Source organism: Antechinus flavipes, chromosome 2 (assembly GCF_016432865.1).
Source record: "Antechinus flavipes isolate AdamAnt ecotype Samford, QLD, Australia chromosome 2, AdamAnt_v2, whole genome shotgun sequence".
NCBI lineage: Eukaryota > Metazoa > Chordata > Mammalia > Dasyuromorphia > Dasyuridae > Antechinus > Antechinus flavipes.
In genome coordinates, this window is record NC_067399.1 from 51,943,379 (window position 1) to 51,960,158 (window position 16,780).

Consider the following 16,780-nt stretch of genomic DNA (forward strand, 5'->3'; position numbering starts at 1 on the left):
CTCTCCAAAGCACATTTTACCAGTCCCTGCCACTAGAACTTTGTGAATAGAGCCAGGTAAGATGCAGGGAGAGGTATGTAGCATGTGAGGTGCTATTTAAAAGCCAGGACTGAGGGGGACTGTGTATGCCCGGGGCTTGGGATGAGACAATGTTCCCTTGTGGGGAATGTACCCTTGTTCCAATGTGGACCAGAGCAAAGTGGCTTAGACCTAGAGATTATACTGGAATTTGGTCTGAGTTGGCCCAGTCTACTTGTTTATGGGTTGAGAGATTGGAGATGTGCCAGTTTATATTGATAATAATGGCATATGTTTGTGTGGTACCTGGGTCCTATGCCCTGCAGTCTGTCCCACGGCTATACCCTAAGGATTCCTGGATCTACCTGCCCTACTCATGGACTTTAAGTCTTGTCTGCTCTAAGTAGGGTACACAATCTTTGAGAGCAGCACTTGTTCTACTTTTTCTACTTGTTTCCCTAGGGCTTAGCACATAATAAGTGCTCCAAATAGTATTTGTAATTGGAGAAAATACAATTATAGTATTACATAGGAAACCAGTTATATTGAAAGTTATAAAAACAATCATTAAAATAACTTCATGGATCTCAGTTTAAGACCCCCTGCTATAAGCAAAGGGCTTTCATTTAGACACGGGCCTAGAATCAGTCAACTGCTTCTTAAGTTCCCTGGTGGGATCTGATGGGTCTCCTTCTTGGATCACTCTCCTGGATCTGGAACAGATCATTTCATTGTGATTACCATGTCCCTTCCCACAATAATAATCCCCATCCTCATCCAGGGGAGAGTAGAAAAAACAAGAGGAGACTGCAGCTCATTCTGCTTGTTACTTAGCAGCTCTGCTAAAGTTGCTCTTACTCATAGGCAGATACTACATGGAGACCCCCCCATAAGGAAGTTGCTCCTTTGGTTTTAGGGATAGGAACTCACCTGTCAAAGATATCTTTTCTTAACAGCCATTTTAACTCTTCAATTTCTATATTGAAATCCCCACTAATAGGACTCACAACCTTTTCATCATGGCATTGAGACTCTACAAGGTTCCTGTTAAGATGCGTATTTATCTGGAATGACATATTGGTCCATTATCAACTATTAAGATCAGTGTGGACATTGTAAATGTTATCCGGGAAAGCAGGTATTCTAGTGCAGAAAGAAGTAGACTATAGGTGGGGAAGTTTTGATTCTATAAAATATTAATTGAATAGCTTCTCTGGGTGGAGGAGTTTGTGTTTGTTGAAGTGAAGTACCATGTGGAGAGGGAAAAAGAATTTGATTTTGGTATTGGGGAATTTTTCAGGGAGGCTTTCCAGAGTGGGAGAGTAAAACCAGAGAATTGTGGGTACTAATAGCTTGGTGGGGGGTGGAGGTGGGGATGGGCAGAAAAAGAATGCCAGACAAAAACTTTGTTTAGTTCTCAGTTTTGCCATGGGCCATCCCTGGGCTTGAACAAAAGGTCTAGCAAAAGAGGAAGTTGCAATTATTGGCGATGGTGAATTCTGGGCTGATAATGTGTGAATGTCACTCATGAGTATTCTTAAGCCACTGAAAACCCACAGCTTCAGCTTTTCCTCATTGTGGCTGTCATGTAAGTATTGGTGCTACCGTGGGCAAGAGGGCTCCTAGGGTCTGGCAGGAGGGTAGTTTAAAAACAGGGACCTCACTAGATTCTTTATAAAAAAAGATATTTAGTTTTCCAGCAGTCTTTTAAAATGTCTCCGTAGAGAACAATTTCTTTGACTATTCTGGAGAATTAATGGAGGGAGGATGAGGAATAATGAGAAGAGTGGCTCAAAAAAATTAAGCAAATGGGGGAATTTTGATGAAAATATTGGTATGTATTTGCAGGATGAGAGCTGTAGATCTTGTGTTTTGGGGGTGTGTGTGGGTGTTTTCCAGGACAACTTCCTAGTTCCATCTCATACTTTATTTAACAATATTAAACAGGCACTTTTGATAGCACACATACAACATCATAAAAGGCAACTTTTGCTCAGTTTGCTCTCTTTGACAAAATATCAAAATAAAAACTTTTGACATAGACATTGCACCCAAGGTAAAATTTTTTTAATACATTACAATGAATCTTAAAGATACACATGAACAGAATAAAGCTTCTTTTTTTTCCTTCTCTTTTTAAATCTTTAAAAAGGCCAGGTGCCAACTACTCTGTATTGTGTCAGTGCATAAATACACCTCCTTGATCTGGGAGCTCAGGAAAAGCAGTCCTAGGTCATTTCTTTCATAGGCTGCTTTTCACCTGAGTTTTTCTTTCAAACCGCAGAGCCTGGGTGTAACCTCTGCGAAATATGACAGAACCTTAAGTGAGCGTGATGTGGTGGAGGGACCAGTACAATGGGACATCATCTAGGATCTCATCAGTCTCTCTCATTTCCCTTCAGTACAGGCCCAAATTGTGTCCCACTGGTCACTCTTAGACCTCATCTCCTCTCCACCACTTTCTTTTTCTTTTAAATCAAGGAAGTCTGTATTCACATTTAAAAAATGAAAATAGTACCGGGTACTGCATAGTCAGAAAGCTGATGCTTAGAGCTGCTTACTCTATACAGTGAGAGGTTCAAACTGGTGCTTTCGGGGACTGTGGAGACAACACCAGTCAGTGGTGGCAAGTGAGCCCAGTTCTCTCCATTTTCCAAATGGAAAAAAAGTTCGTCACAAATTTCAAGGTGCGGTTTTAGTCAACTGGCATTTCCCATCCATCCATTGGCAGCATTTACAGTGGTCAAATAATGGTACCGCTGTCTGAAATGAGAGGGCCCACACAATGTCAAAGCTAGAATGGGATAACTTTGCTATGCAGGGAAGGAATCCCTTGGGAATGACTGTTTTAAACAGAAAGCTGTGCACCCTCCCTCCAATTTCATTTACAGGGCCGGGTGTTGTAGTTTTAATAACAACAACAATAACAACAATAATAAAAATGTACTGCTTTGTCAGTTTCTAATTAAACGAATTGTACAGGATAATTTGTGCAAAATCGTTGAACGTTTGCTTTCTACAGTGTACTGCACCTTATGAATAAGACGCACATGGAATGAAGTTCATCTCTTCAAGTACTTTGTATAAAGATAACACAGACACAGTCTCCAAGGATAGCCGAGATCGGCCTGTACCCTTGTAACCTCAGCACTTCTGCAAGAAAGGAATTGCTCTTGACAATTCAGGCTGCCCAAAGCGATTACAATTTTAGTTCATGGAATCATTGGAGACATCAAAGTCCCAGCATTTGCATGATAAATCAGGTGAATTAAAAAAAAGATTAGTAGACACAAAGCAAACTATTTCACAGAGATAGCAGTGCAAGTTCATTTAAACTAGACAGAGAAACCATGCTACACAAATGAACGTAATGCTTTGATCATTTTTTTCCCCTCACCAACCCTGCGATGGCAGCTGAGGATCAGTACAAGTCACTTTCATAAATTACTCAGAAGTATCTCTTCTTAAAGGAATTTTAAAGCTAGTTAATTTTTGGCCAAACAGTTGGCTTAGGAGATTGTTCTGGGATTCAACTGTCCTATACTTATGAGTTTCAGCAGGTTTAGCACCTTGGACAGTTCTACTCCTCTTGAGAGTGTTATGGAGGGTCGAGGGAGTTCCTTTGGGCACCACTTCCCGGAAAGATTTCCCCAAGATCCCTTTTTTGCATTTGGCATTCCTTCTGTGGTGGTGAGTTTCTATCTTCTTTTGATTGTAAGGGTCAGGCACGGTTTTCTTGAGCTGGCTGCTTGTCCCCGAAGGTCGGGATTTGGAGACTCGGTTGTCTTGAGTCCCACGCCTTCTGGAGGATGCTATGGAGCTATTATTACTTGTCCACTCTGCTTTTTTCAAGTCCCTTGGGCCTTCGTCCCTACCCACCTCTGGAGTTTTCTTCTTCCCATCACCCTTGAGGTTCTCTCTGGAGCCCAAGCTCCCTTTGTGTCCCGAGCTCCTATGTTCTTTTTGAATCTTGGAGGAGCCTTTGGTGGAGATGCTCAAAGTTGGCTTGTCAGGTGATATGCCAAGATCTCTATGGTCTGGCTTAGTTGAGATTGCTGCTGTCTCACTTTTGACTTGGGAACTGGTGGGTTTTGTTTGACTACTGCCTCCTTCTTTGACACTGCTCCCAATACTGTCCTTAGAACGAGGACTCTGGTTGGACTTGGCTTTCAGGGTGGGGGGCCTTGGTACATCCTCATTAACGGGTGTACTGGAAGTTGCCTCTCTGGGGACATGGTTCGCTGTTGTTTTCTGCTGGGGGGCTGAGTCCTTGGCGACTTTATTTAGAATTGGTGATGCCGTTTGATCCTTGAAGGGCTGGGCAGGATGGGGAACCTTTGTAGAACTAAGTCTGAAGGAACTCTCCTTCTGGGACATTGTGGCTCCATTGAGGCCATTGCTTGGGACCTTCTGTGGTTCTTTGGGCCATGGAGCCTCCATCTTGTTGCTGTGTGATGTGGTGGTTTTCTTCTCTGTCCTGACCAAAGGGGTCTCCGTTGGGGAACTGGGATGGTCAGATGTCTCTTTGTCAGCATTCACTGCTGGTTTATCTTGAGTATTTGTGCGTCTGCTTTGCACTGGATCCAGGTGAAATGCTAGATTTTCACCAACTTCTTCAGTCTTTTCAATCGCGAGTATAGGTAGGTCTTGTTCCAGCTTGCTCACTTCTAGAAGAGGAGCAGGGCTTGGAGGGAGATCATCTTTTGGCTCTTGTACACAAAGCAGTGCCATACTGTTGCTCTCCTTGAATTCTTCTGGGGTATCTGAGAGAGGGGAGAGGCATGGTGGGGGTAACTGCAAGAGCTCAAGGGGACAGCCTTCCATTGTGTCTGGGTGGTCAGAGAAGCAGCCCATCAGGTCCTTGGGTTTTTCTTCATCGGACAGTCTTGCCAGGGAGCCAGGAGCTCCTTCTGGGAAGGGCTTGTGCAGGGTTGGGGGAGACTTGTTGCCCGATGCAGGCTTACTGTCCACATGGTGATCTAGTGGGGCTGGAATCCCCTCTGCCTCTGGCCCCGGGAGGCAGCTGGGAAGTGCAACCTTCCTCTTTTTGTTGGGGGGCACACTTTCCTGGGAACTGACGTCCTTTTTCTTCTTCTCCTTTCCCTCTCTGGCCCTGGCCCCGGGTCTCATCACCCCCCTGAATTTGAAAGTCCGGTTGCCTTCGGCGAGGTGCTTCTCCATGTGTCGCTCGTACTGCTCCTTCTTGGAGAAGGTGTAATTGCACGTGCTGCAGATGAAGGACTTTTTGATGACGTGCATGACGTCGGCACAGAGCTCGCACGCGTACAGCGTGGTGTGCTTGATGTCCGGCTTCTCCTTCACACCGTGCTCCTGGCTCAGGTGGCTCCGGAGCTCTCGGGTCTCCTTGTAGAACTTGGGACACCGGGTGCACATGTAGATTTTCTCAAGGCTGTGCACTACCAGGTGGCGCTGGAGCTTGAAGGGCTTGGGGAACTGCTTTCCACAGTGGTGGCAATCCCTGGAAGGGTCTTTGCACTGCGGGTGCATGGGGACCACTTTGGAAGGGAGCTCGCCAGGAGGTCCGGGATCAGGAGAGCCTACTTTGGAAGAGCCGGATAAGGTGGTGGCTGCGGCAGGGAAGCTGCTGTTGGTGGCAGCGTTGGTCTGAGCCAAGGGCTTGTTCTTGCCGCTGCCTTCAGCGATATCCGGACTTCCTTTGGGTTCTTGAACTTTGGGGTCTTTGTTCTTACTAGCAGAGCGCTTGCCCCGGGAGGGCTTGGGCTTCCGATTCATGATGGTGTTCAGAAACTGAGTGACTGCACTGTCCTCTCCAAAGCAGGGGGGCAACCCTGTCATGCACTTCTGAACCTGACCTTTCCGGGCAAACTTGGCGGCGTGCTCCCGGAGGTGTTCGTTGTACATCCAGACGTCCGAGATCTCCTTCAGGCACATGCCGCAGGCCCAAAGACCTACCTTGTTTTTCGCATGCTTTCCTTTTAAATGCTCCTTCAGCTGCTCCCTGGAACTGAACTTGCGCTGGACACACATGTAGCATGTCGGGGGAGGAGACGGGTTGTGAGTGAGCTTATGGAAGTCCAGCTCTCCCAGGGTGAGAAACCACTGGAAGCACACTTTGCACTTGTAGTGCTTTTCCCGGGTCTTGATGGTCAGGTCGCTGCGACTCCTGCCCCTTTTCCCTTCCTCTTCTTTTGCTTTGTTAGGTTGCGTGTGTTCATTCACCTTCTTGAAACTTAAAGTGCTTGGGTTGGACTGGCCTGAACAGTCTTCACAGGTGCTAAAGAAATGCATGTCTCTCATCTCAAACTTGGTGCTCAGCAGCTCGATGTCGATGGGATGAAGGTCCGGGGAGCTGGGGTTCCTCTGGAGATGGCCGGCGTAGGTCTCCACCTCCAGCTCTGGGGGCTCCGGGCTCGCTTCTCCCAGAGAATACTCGGTCTTGGCTTCCAAAGGCGACTTGAAAGGCATCTCGTTACAGTGATCCAGGACTTCCAGGTCATTCCAAACAGCCGGCGATATGTGTAAGCTGGGGATGGCCTCCAGCCTGTTGTTTGGGCAGAGATAGGTCAGCATTTCATCATCATCCAGATTGAGGCCCATTTTGTGGTCCCTGTCTGTTTCGCCGTCCGGCTTATGAGTCCCTAAGCCGGGACTCAGAGACCAGGCGTCATTCCCCTGGCACATGTCCAGGGAAAAGGCATCGTGGAAAGACATGGACTCGTAACTGCAGGGGTCCTCCTGGGTGACGCAGAATGAGTCGGTATCACTGAGATCTGAGGGCAGGCGGATGGAGAACATCTCTGTGGACCCCACCACCTGGCTACTGGTCTCTATAACTGGTTTGGGTTTCTTGGGCCCTTTCCCATAAACACGGGTGCACTTCCTCCGGGAGAAGTGATCGTCCCTTGGAAAGAGGAGGGAAAACGTCGCATCATCATCAAATAAGTGCTGGAGGTCCACTTTGGTCTGATCTTTGGCAAAGGACTCTTTGCCCTGCTCCCCCTCCCGCTGGGCTTCTGAGTCCATCACAGCATTCTCTGAGAAGACTGGGGGTAGACTGGTGATTGACACTTCCGGATCTGAAGCTGCTAAGGGCATGTCTGGCTCAGCAGGACTTAAGGGTTCCTGTTTCAAGGGCAAATCACACTTTCCCAATGGGCCATCTCCTAACTTCCTTCTTTCCATGATGTATTCCTCTACATTTGTACCACGAGTATCTTCATTCATCTCATTGTAAACGTCGCACAGCCCTTCCTCTTTGGGTCTCAGAAAATTGTTTTCCCAGGATTCCTCTGAAATCTGAACATGATCTCTTGCAGACAGGCTCTCCATCCTCCCTTGACCACCTATCAAATCACTGATGGTCTTTTGGCCAAGTGTCTCTTCTGTGAATAGTATCTGACTTCCCATTTCAGCCACATCCTCGAAAGTCTCTTGGACTGGTTTGGCGCTGAGAGATGAATAAGACCAGTCTTTTCCTGGTGGCGAGAGGGAACTTTTTGGCTGCCCAGGATAACTGGCAATGGTAGATGATGAACTTGAGTCAGGTCTAGCTAAACTCACATCCGGAGCAACTTCTGGGATACTCTTCTCTAAGTCAGAATCCTCAAAGCATCCCTTTTTCCTGGGGAATCTTTTCACTTGCTTTTTTCTCACTCCTTGAATTAATTTCCCTTCCGAATCACTGCTTAAGCCTGCAGGTTCTTTGCTTTGGCGCTTCCTACCTTTTCGCCTCCTGTCTAATTTTTTAGGACTGGGCTTCCTTCTGTGGGATCTGTCTGATTTCCCAGACTCCAGGTCCTGAGGTTGTATCTTTGTTTTGTCATCCACCAAGTCCGAGTGCAGGAGTTTTGGGGTCACTGGAGGAGCTGCAACCCTGAGGCTACTTAGCCCTGGACTGACCTCCTGGTGTTCTTGGGTGTTGGACTCCTCCTCCAGAGGTGGTCCAAGAGTAGGGCTGCTGTTGATTAGGGAATCACATGCCTTCTCTTTCACTGTTATGGCCCTTAGGCTTTTCTTAGAGTGTCTTGATATTTTTGGTCCTTTTTCCAAAGGAGCAGAGCTCGATCTGGTTGTTTTATTTGGCTGCGAGGGGCCATCATTCTTTATCCGATGTTTCACAGCTTTGTGTCTCATCAAGCCGGGTTTGGATTTGAAGGACAAGGAGCAGATATCACATGTGACTTGTAGCTCATTTGACTGGGGGGGGTTTCTTTTCCATTGGCCATTCCTCAAAGGTGGTGGCTTCTTTTTAAATCTACTCTTTTCTGGGACGGGATCCAGGTGGCTTTGCACATCACCGATGAAAGATTCTGGCGGCTCATTTCCTTGACTTTTAGAAGGACCGGTGCTTAAACTGTCCTTTCTTGGGTCCATACTCGGAGAAGCAGAATTGAAGGAGCTCACTGCTGTTGCTGCCAAAAGATAGGCATCCTCTGGATCCCCAATGTTGGTTTCAGGCATCTTTGTAAGTTTAGGGTCCACAGTTACAGAATATAACTTCTTTTCATTGTTTTTAGCTTCTTTTTCTTGCTGAGAAATGGGCATTTGATCTACTTTAGTTTCCTCGCTAAACAGAGAGTGCCTGAGACCCTCTGGGTAAACTTCAATTTCCTCTTTGGAGTGAATATTGAGAGTTACATCGGGGAGGGATCTTGATTGGTTTTCCTTATGGTGGGGGCATTCCAACCCTATGCAGGTGCATTTCAAGGATGTTCTTCTGACATCATCCTGACCCAAGTGGGAAATGTAGGAAATGGTGGAGTCATGCATTGGTGCTTTTGGGGAGACATCTTCTGCCAATGGAGATGAAATAGCATGACTGGGGTCAAAGGGATTAGGAGAGGTCCTCGGTTTCTCTTCTCCAGCCTCCACTTGGTTATTTAAAATGTCCTCCTCTGCACAGCATTTGCCATTGCCATCTGCAACTTGTGGAAGGGAGAGCCTGATGATCTGGTCCTGAAATAATGGCCGAGTTAAATGAACATCTTCACTGGTATTCTTTTCTATTGGGCTCTGTGCAGGGCCACATTTTAGACTTTTCTCAGGATCATAGATGGTTTTCTCCAAAGACCAAAGAGTTGATTTCCTCTCTGGATCATGTAGCAGGACACCATAGTCATCTTTTTCAGCTTGAGGATCCACAGTAATCAAGAGGTCTTCAGCTCCATTACTCTGTACACATTCCTGGCCAGAAACTGTTGCCTGCAAAGGAAGATCGAGGGCTGAGTCTTCCCCTGAGAGAGGGGTCTGAAGGTGCTTCTTTGGAGAGATACTGGCTTCTTCTGAAAATGATCCTGAAATTGTTTGGTTTTTCCAGTGGTCCTTCTCCAAGAGGTGCTTGGAGCTTGGGGAATAAGCAGGCAGTACTGTTAGCCCATCAAACAATTTCTCAGGGGTCCTTTTGCTTTTTTTAGCAGAGGGTAACTGCTTCTCCTCCTTCCCCAAAGCATTGCCTTTGCCCAGTATCTCTGTGATTGGATCACCCAGTTCCTCTCTCTCAAGAGAGATAGGGCTTAGTGAGAATTTTTGATGCTTTTTCAATGTCCAGGTTGCAATGCCGTGGTCTTGCTCTAGGTCTCTATTAGGTTGATCTTCCCTTTTTGTTAATTTGGCCACTGGGAAGTTAGAAGTGTCACTAAATGGGATGGAACTGGTGTTTTGTGAGACACCATCTAAGCAGATGTGAAGATCATGCGGTTCTGGACTCTGATGTAGCTGCGTTACATGATTCTGTGCCTCGGGACTCCCCACTATGGATTGCTTTAAAGAGAATGATTCTGTTTCACTGAGTAAATCCAGATCATCACCTGTCTCTGCGAACAGCTGAATTCCTACTGTGGGGGTTAGAGGTGCTATCTGCCCATCTTCCATGATTCCATCATCATTGCTGCAGTTACAATCCATGTGCCCATCTTCCTGACTCTCCTCTTTCAGATCAGGAGAGCTGGTGCTTGGGAGTTGGAGACTGGCAGAGAGTAGCTCTGTGAGGCAAGAGGGCATTTTTTCTTCCTCATTATTTTGGACTGTCCTGGCCACAAAGAGCTGGAGCTCTTGTAGGGGATTTGCTATTGAACCCTGGGATACTAGTTCTATTTCATCACCACAAGCTGGATCTTTGTCCAAACTCAGCACCTCAAATAATGAAGCTTTTGGGTTGCCAGTCTTCTCACAGATTGACATTGGCGAATAGGAGATGGAAGCCATGCCTTCCTTGTTCCCCTCCAATATAGGATCCTCTTCACTGGGCTGGGAGCTGACTGTGCTCTTAGGAGTTTCTGCCCTATTTGCTTTCTTTAAAGCATTTTCCTCTGAGGTGTTGAAATTTCCGGCATCCAAAGATGAAGTGGTTTCCAGAACTGGAACTCTATCATCCTGAAAAACCATTTCAGATTTCAAAAAGGTTACCGGATTGTCAAATGCTTCTAGCTCAGGTGGCTCACTGAGTGTTTGAGACATCTCATGGGCTTCTGGAAACATGTCTTCTCTAGTTTTTCCTGGGAGAAGTTGTAGAGGATCCTGTTTAGTTATTTTGCTAGCTTCCTCATTTTCAGAACTCATAGATTCTCTGATGGGGCTGCTCTTTGTCAAGCTTTCTGCAGAGGCTAAAGGCTCTGGGTTTTCAGACACATCAGAAAAGGGGGGATCAGCACTAATGAGGGATTCATTTTCGATCTCAGAGCAGCTGGTCTGCTTTGAAATATCAGTTTCCTGGAGCTCGAGCTGAAACTGGTCACAAGTCAAGGGGGAACCAAAAGGATCTATAGTGACCGTATCTTCATGTGCATTCGGGGACATGCTTGTTGTCAGTGGGTCAAATGATATGGTACACGGCCAGCTTTCCTGATGACTTCCATAGTCTCCATCCATACTGGCCACTTCTTTGTCCTCGCCTGGATCTGTTCCACTGGGACTTGTGGGTGCTACAAGATTTGTGTCCTCAAGATGGGTGAGCTCATGGGTTAAGAACAAATGCTTCTCGTGTTCAGATTCTTGTTCTAGAGGTGAAGGTGAAAACGGTTTTGTTGTTTCAGGTGCATCCAAAGCAATAAAGTGCTCAGGAGAATGTAGGACGCCAGGCGCTGCATCGTCAAGTTTGCTAGTTTGAAGTTCACTTTCCAGTTCTGTGACCAATCGCTTGATTTCCAGCTCATCCTCTGATATGTTATTCATAAAAGGTACACTATAGTCTTCTATCTTTCCTGGTAATGGGATTGGACTATGAGTTACAGTTATTTCATCAGGAAATTTTTTATCTAATGATTTTTCCACTGAAAGGTCATGAAAATGGCCCATGTCATCTGACAGGACTGGCGATACTTCTTCCAGAGTCCAGTCCTTTTCATGGAGAAATGGTGGGTACTGTGGCTCAAGCTCAGTGGATTTGCTTGGGGAGCTGCTCTCGCAGGCAAAAGGAATATAGCTGACCTTGCTGGGGGATATGCTGCCGTAGAGAGGTGTGTCAAATCCGGCCACCGGCAGGCTACTGAATATAGATGATGAATCAAAGCTCAGCGGGGGAGAGACTTTGCCCGGTTCAGATTCTGTTGTGTAGGGTGGGATCTTGGAGGGTCCGGGCTCAAAGGCATTCGAGCTGGAGTCATCCTGACCTAAATACATGTTGTCTCCATGGGATGACGCCAGAACTAAAGGTTTCGAATACAGGTCACCATCGAAATGACCCGATAAATCCTTTTGCCCAGGGGATGTTTCATTAGTGGCGCTCTCATAAGAATCATGCCCTTTGCTAGAGAGCATAATCTCGAGAGGATCCCCATCGTAACAGCCAGTGGGGATGGCAAAGTCTTTAGCGTCTGCACTGGAGTCGTGGTTCTTTAAGAATTCCATATTGGCTTCTGTGTAGCCGAGATCCAGAGAGTTTGAAACCTGTGGTGGATTAATTAATTCTCCAGTTTGGTACTTCAGAGGGTCCTCATCGAAAGGAGAAAATGGAGGCTCGATATTATGGACGGTGTCTTGCAAAGCGGAGAGAGCTGGGCTTTCGGAGATTTCCGGAGGTACCACATCAACATGGGTTCCTCCCATCTTGGACTCGGAGGCCGCTTTTTCATCGCTGCCAATCTGACTGGACGTGGAGCTGATAATATCTTTGCTCAGCATTGTTTTTTCTGCTGTCATAGCTCTTCCATTTTCATTTATGTAATTGGTCGGTGAAAAACTGGACTTGCCACTTGGTAGGAGTTTGGCTGACGAGACTTTGGCCAAGCCGGCTCTTTTGCTCTTCTTGGGAAAATCTTCTAACACAGGGTAGTTTTCTGTTGGAGGGTCCCCATGGTTGGGAAGCTGTGGAAGTCCTGGGATGGGAAGAGGCAAAGCATTACCAGAATCACTTGGGCTCCTTATCTCCTGGATGCTTTCCTTTTCAGTGTCAGAATTTCCCTTCTCGGTGCTTTGGGACTGCTTTTCTATCTTGCTGGCTGGATAAGGGCTTTGATCATCAGCAGGGGAAGGCTGGCAAATATTCTCCGGGCTCAAGGACACAATCTCTTCCTTATTCGCTGCTTCATCACTTGGGTCCTCCTGGGGATCCTGATATCTCTTTCCTCCCCGTTTCTGGCCTGAATTCTTCTCTCCTTGATTTTGTCTTAAAAAGGTATGTCTGGGCTTGCCATTGATGCTGGGATTTTCCAGCTGTCTCTTCCTGGATGCCCCCAGGGAACATCCTCTTCCTTCCTCATCTGAATCAGAGATATAATCGTATTCCCCAAACTGCCCACTTTTGGCCACGGGGACGGGCTTGGGGGTCACCAGGGAGAACTGCATGATTCGGCTGTTCTTGACTTGTAGTTTATGTGGCTTATTCTTCTGCTGTACGATTTTATGAATAAGTTCTTTGCTCCAGGTACCGTTGCGAGCCTTCCTCCTCTTCCCTTCTTTCTTGGAGAACCTGTGCCGCTTGGGACTCCTGGGTCCAGTTTGTGTGTTAGCGACTCCATCGGGGTCTGAATCAGGGCTGCTTCTTCGGGGTTGCTTTCTGAGTTCCCTCGAGCTGGGCCTTTTCGGGGGGGTTGGGGTAGAGGCCGTCTTGCTGAACTTCTTCCTTGGCCTCCCTCGGCTTGCCTTCCCCACCTTGTTATTCCCTCCCGCCTCCAGGGGTTCACTGGGAGTCAGTTCTTTCCTATACAGACTGACCCTCTTTCCCCTGCCCCGTTCCCTTGCTCTGCATGCCCGTTCTTTCTCAGGGGGCGGCTGCTCTGCAAGTCTGCTTTGGCTCCTGCGCCTGGTCAGGTAGCCTTCTTCACAGTGACTGGTGGTTGGGGGCGGAGGCTGTCCCCCATCCGGGGCCCCGTGTTTGGCCTTGCTTTCGGGTCCTGCTCCTTCCTTGGTCTTGTAGGACTGGCTGTTGCCCAGACTTTTGTTGGCTGAGAGTTCTTCGTCGGTGAAAACGTCAATAAAGCTGCTATCAATCTCCGGATTGTCCGACTGATACTCGAGGCCGTTCAGCGCCTCAGTGATCAGGCTATCCAACTTGGCATCCTCTATCTCCAAGTCAGAAGCCATAAGAGGCAAGTTATTTGGAAAGAAGCCTCCCTTTAAAGGGTCCTCTTTGCTTTCTCCCTTACCCTCCCCATCTAAGATGAAGTCTGAGGACTTGTTGGGGTTGAGCAAATGTGAGTGGGGATCAGAAGGTCCCTTGGGACCCGTGAGTCCAGACCCAGGCTGGGGGGCTCGCAGAGAGTCCGGAGGGCGCTTTCGGCCCTCGGCCGGTCTCGGCCCGTCTCGCATCTCGGCCAGGAACGCCGAGTGTAAACCGCAGTACTGCCGGTGTTCCAGGAAGGAGGCGAGGTTACTATAGTTCTGGTCACATTGCTTGCAGGTCAGCAGCACGTCCAGTTGGTCCAGGCTAGCGCTGCTGATTGAGTTGGCTAGGAAGTGGTGGGAAGAATAAGGGGGCAGCTCACCCCCTTCAAAGCCGTCCAGACCTCCTTTGCCCATATCAGCGACTGCTCTGGGAAACTGACTCTCCTGAAGGCATTTAAAGAGATTCTCCTCCTTTGGTCCATCTGTGGGGAAATGAAAGGCCTTAATGGCCTCAGGTGGATAAGGAATGGCTAGGTCGCTCGATGTGTCTGCAGAGTGGAAAATCTTGCTGTTCTCCTTTGGGTGAATGGGAGGCTGGAAATAAGAGGAAGGGGCAAGTGGGACCGAGAGCTGGCTGTCTTCTGAGCTATGATTGACAGGACTGTTGGACAGAGGGGACAGAGAAGAACAAGTGCTATTGCTTGTGGGATTGGGGAGAGGGGAGGGCAGAGGGGATTTGACTGGAGAAGTTGCTACTAATCCGGGGGAGGGCAGGACCAGAGAGAGCTTGGAAGCTCTCCTGGGTGAAGCCTGAGGCTGGCTTAGCCCAAAGAACAAGGGTTTGGTCCTGGTATCACAGGAAGGAGAGCTGGCTTCCTTCAGCCCTTCGTAGGCATACACCCCCGGAGGACCCCCATTCAGCTGGATGGGTTCGCTTCTCTGGGCTGGGATCTTCTCCCCGGCTCCTCGGATCTTCCCGGGATAGCCTGGAGGGCCTGACAGCGGGGCTGTTTTGGGCATTTTGCCTACTCCTTGCCATTCAGATGTGCCCGGAGGGAAGGGAAGCTTTGGGCTGTTCAACTGTCTGGAGGGTTCGATTCTGTTTGGAGTAGGGATGGCAGAGGTGAGATGAATCTGCTGCCACGGCACCCGGGCACCCTTCTGAACAGGGGGCCTCTGCTCAGGACCAGTCTGGCATTCAAAGGGGAACGGGTTCCCGACCCCGGGAGCAGCAGCAGCAGCAGCAGCGGTGGTGGAATAAAGTGCCGAATTCGAGTCTAGGGTAGTAAACGTCTTATTGCCTCCGTCCCATGGCGGGGCCACCTTGGGGTGGCCCTCGGTCACTGTGGAACTCTCCTTATCCAAGGGCACGGGCGCGGGGCTCATGCCGTTGGCCGGGGAACCTCCGAAGACTTTGTTGGGAAAGTGCACTTGGGGGAGCGCGTTCTGTGGTACGTTCCTTCTCAGAGCACTGCTCGGCGCCGGCGTTCGTGGGCTGGGGACTCTGTGTTTGGCGGAGGACTGCCTCTTTGTGACGGCTTTGGGCGTGCTACCGTGTAAACTTGTCGAGAAAATGCCTTGGCCTTCCAAGAATGGAGTCGGGTTTTGGTCGTTAGCACCAGAGGAAGAGATAGCACCATTTGGGTCGGGGGGAGGGTCTCCGTGGCCCTTGTAGCAGGGCAGAGGTGACGACAGCTGAGCCCCGTGGGCCTGTGGGTGCAGGAAGGGAGCCGCCTGCGAGGGGAGCGAATAGGCCTGGCCTTCTTGGGACAAACCGTCAAAGGAGCTCTTGGCCAGCAGGTCCTCCTGCCAGTCCCTGGGGGACGCGTGGAAGACGAACCCCCCGTGGTGAGCTGCCAGGGAAGCCCCCACGTAGTCGTGGCCGGGGGCTTCGACGGGGAAGGGCTCGGACACCTGGAATGGGTATGGGAATGGCACGAAACAGTGGGCGCTGGACTTGCTGCTCTCGGGGAAGGGGCACGGCTTGGCGGGGGCCACGTCATAGTTAGCACCTGGGAAGCTCTTCTCCGGGGAAGGCCAGGAGTCGGCCCTGGTTACCTGGAACTCCAAGTAGTGCGGCGGCCTGCCCAGGCTGGGGCTGTCCTGCGGAGGGCCCGCCGGCTGCGGGTCCTTCCTGCTGTGGTGTGGGTGGGTGGTGGTTGGGGCCTGTGAGGTATAGTTGGTGGAGGTAAGGCTGGAGGGAGCCTCCGGGAAGTACCTGCCGAAGCCGGCCTCTTCCTGCCGGAGCTCGGCCTCGCGCTCCGGGATGCTGGGGACGTTGAACCGGTAGCTTCCCGACGCGGGGCTCTTGGCGACCTCCAACTTTTTTGGCGGCGTCACTTTCTGTTGTGGGTAGGCAATGCCGATGGTGGGGTTGGCGCGGGAGTTGGCGATGGTGAGCCTGTAGAGCTGCTGATGGCCTCGCTCCCCCCTCGCGGACCGCCGGGTTTTATCCCGGACCCTGCTCTTCCCCGTGGGAGACTGGAGCGTCCCCTTCCCGGCGCTCCACGGGCCGTCACTCAGCAGTTTGGGCCTGTTGTGAAGGGACTTGAAGTCGATCTTCCCGGCCTGCTGCGGCCTGATCACAGCCTCCCTTTGGCTGTGAGGCTCTTTGTCCTTGATGCTAAAGGGCGAGGTGGCCTTGGGCAGTCCGTCAGGCTGGGGATGGTCGAGGTCCCCTCCATCCAAACTCCCACGACATTCAAAGTCCTTTTCCTGCTCCTTGGAGCTGGGCTCAGGATCCTTGATGGAATAGACATGCTGCGTCTCTCCCTTCATGGTACTGGGGAAGGGCAGGGCTAGAAGGGAACGGCAGCCCTGGGATCCTCAGCAATGGACTCTCTCTCTCCAGGCATGGTCCCTCACTTTCAAGTATTTCAGAGGGGGCTCCAGAGCCAGAGGAACCGGGAGCCGACCCTGCTTACATCCTCACCGCTCCAAAAACGTGGGTTGGCAACTAAGACAAAGGCCGTTCTCATACTTCCAGACAGAGCCTGAAACGAGAGGATAGCATCGGTTAGTGCGGGAAACACGTAAACGAGCAGGTGGCTGGGGGACAGCATAACCCTCTCCGGGACTGCAAAGTGCTCCCGCTTTTGTGTGCTCCTCACAACAATCCTGGAGGGTAAGTGATGGTGGTGATGGTGGTGATTACCTTTGTACAGATGAGGTAACTGAGGCTGAGAAGGCTGAAGTAACTTGCTCAGGTTCCCACAGTTTAAGTTCAGTTCTCCTTGACTCC

The 16,780-nt window shown here is 49.5% G+C and overlaps 1 protein-coding gene across 1 annotated transcript; it reads right to left on the bottom strand.

Moving 5' to 3' along the window:
- Window positions 1–1,927: 1,927 nt before the first annotated feature.
- ZNF469 (zinc finger protein 469) lies at window positions 1,928–16,522 on the bottom strand. The gene has a single exon (XM_051974803.1). It carries the CDS (start codon window positions 16,315–16,317, stop codon window positions 3,463–3,465), a length of 12,855 nt encoding a protein of 4,284 aa, XP_051830763.1. The 5' UTR covers window positions 16,318–16,522; the 3' UTR covers window positions 1,928–3,462.
- Window positions 16,523–16,780: the final 258 nt, after the last annotated feature.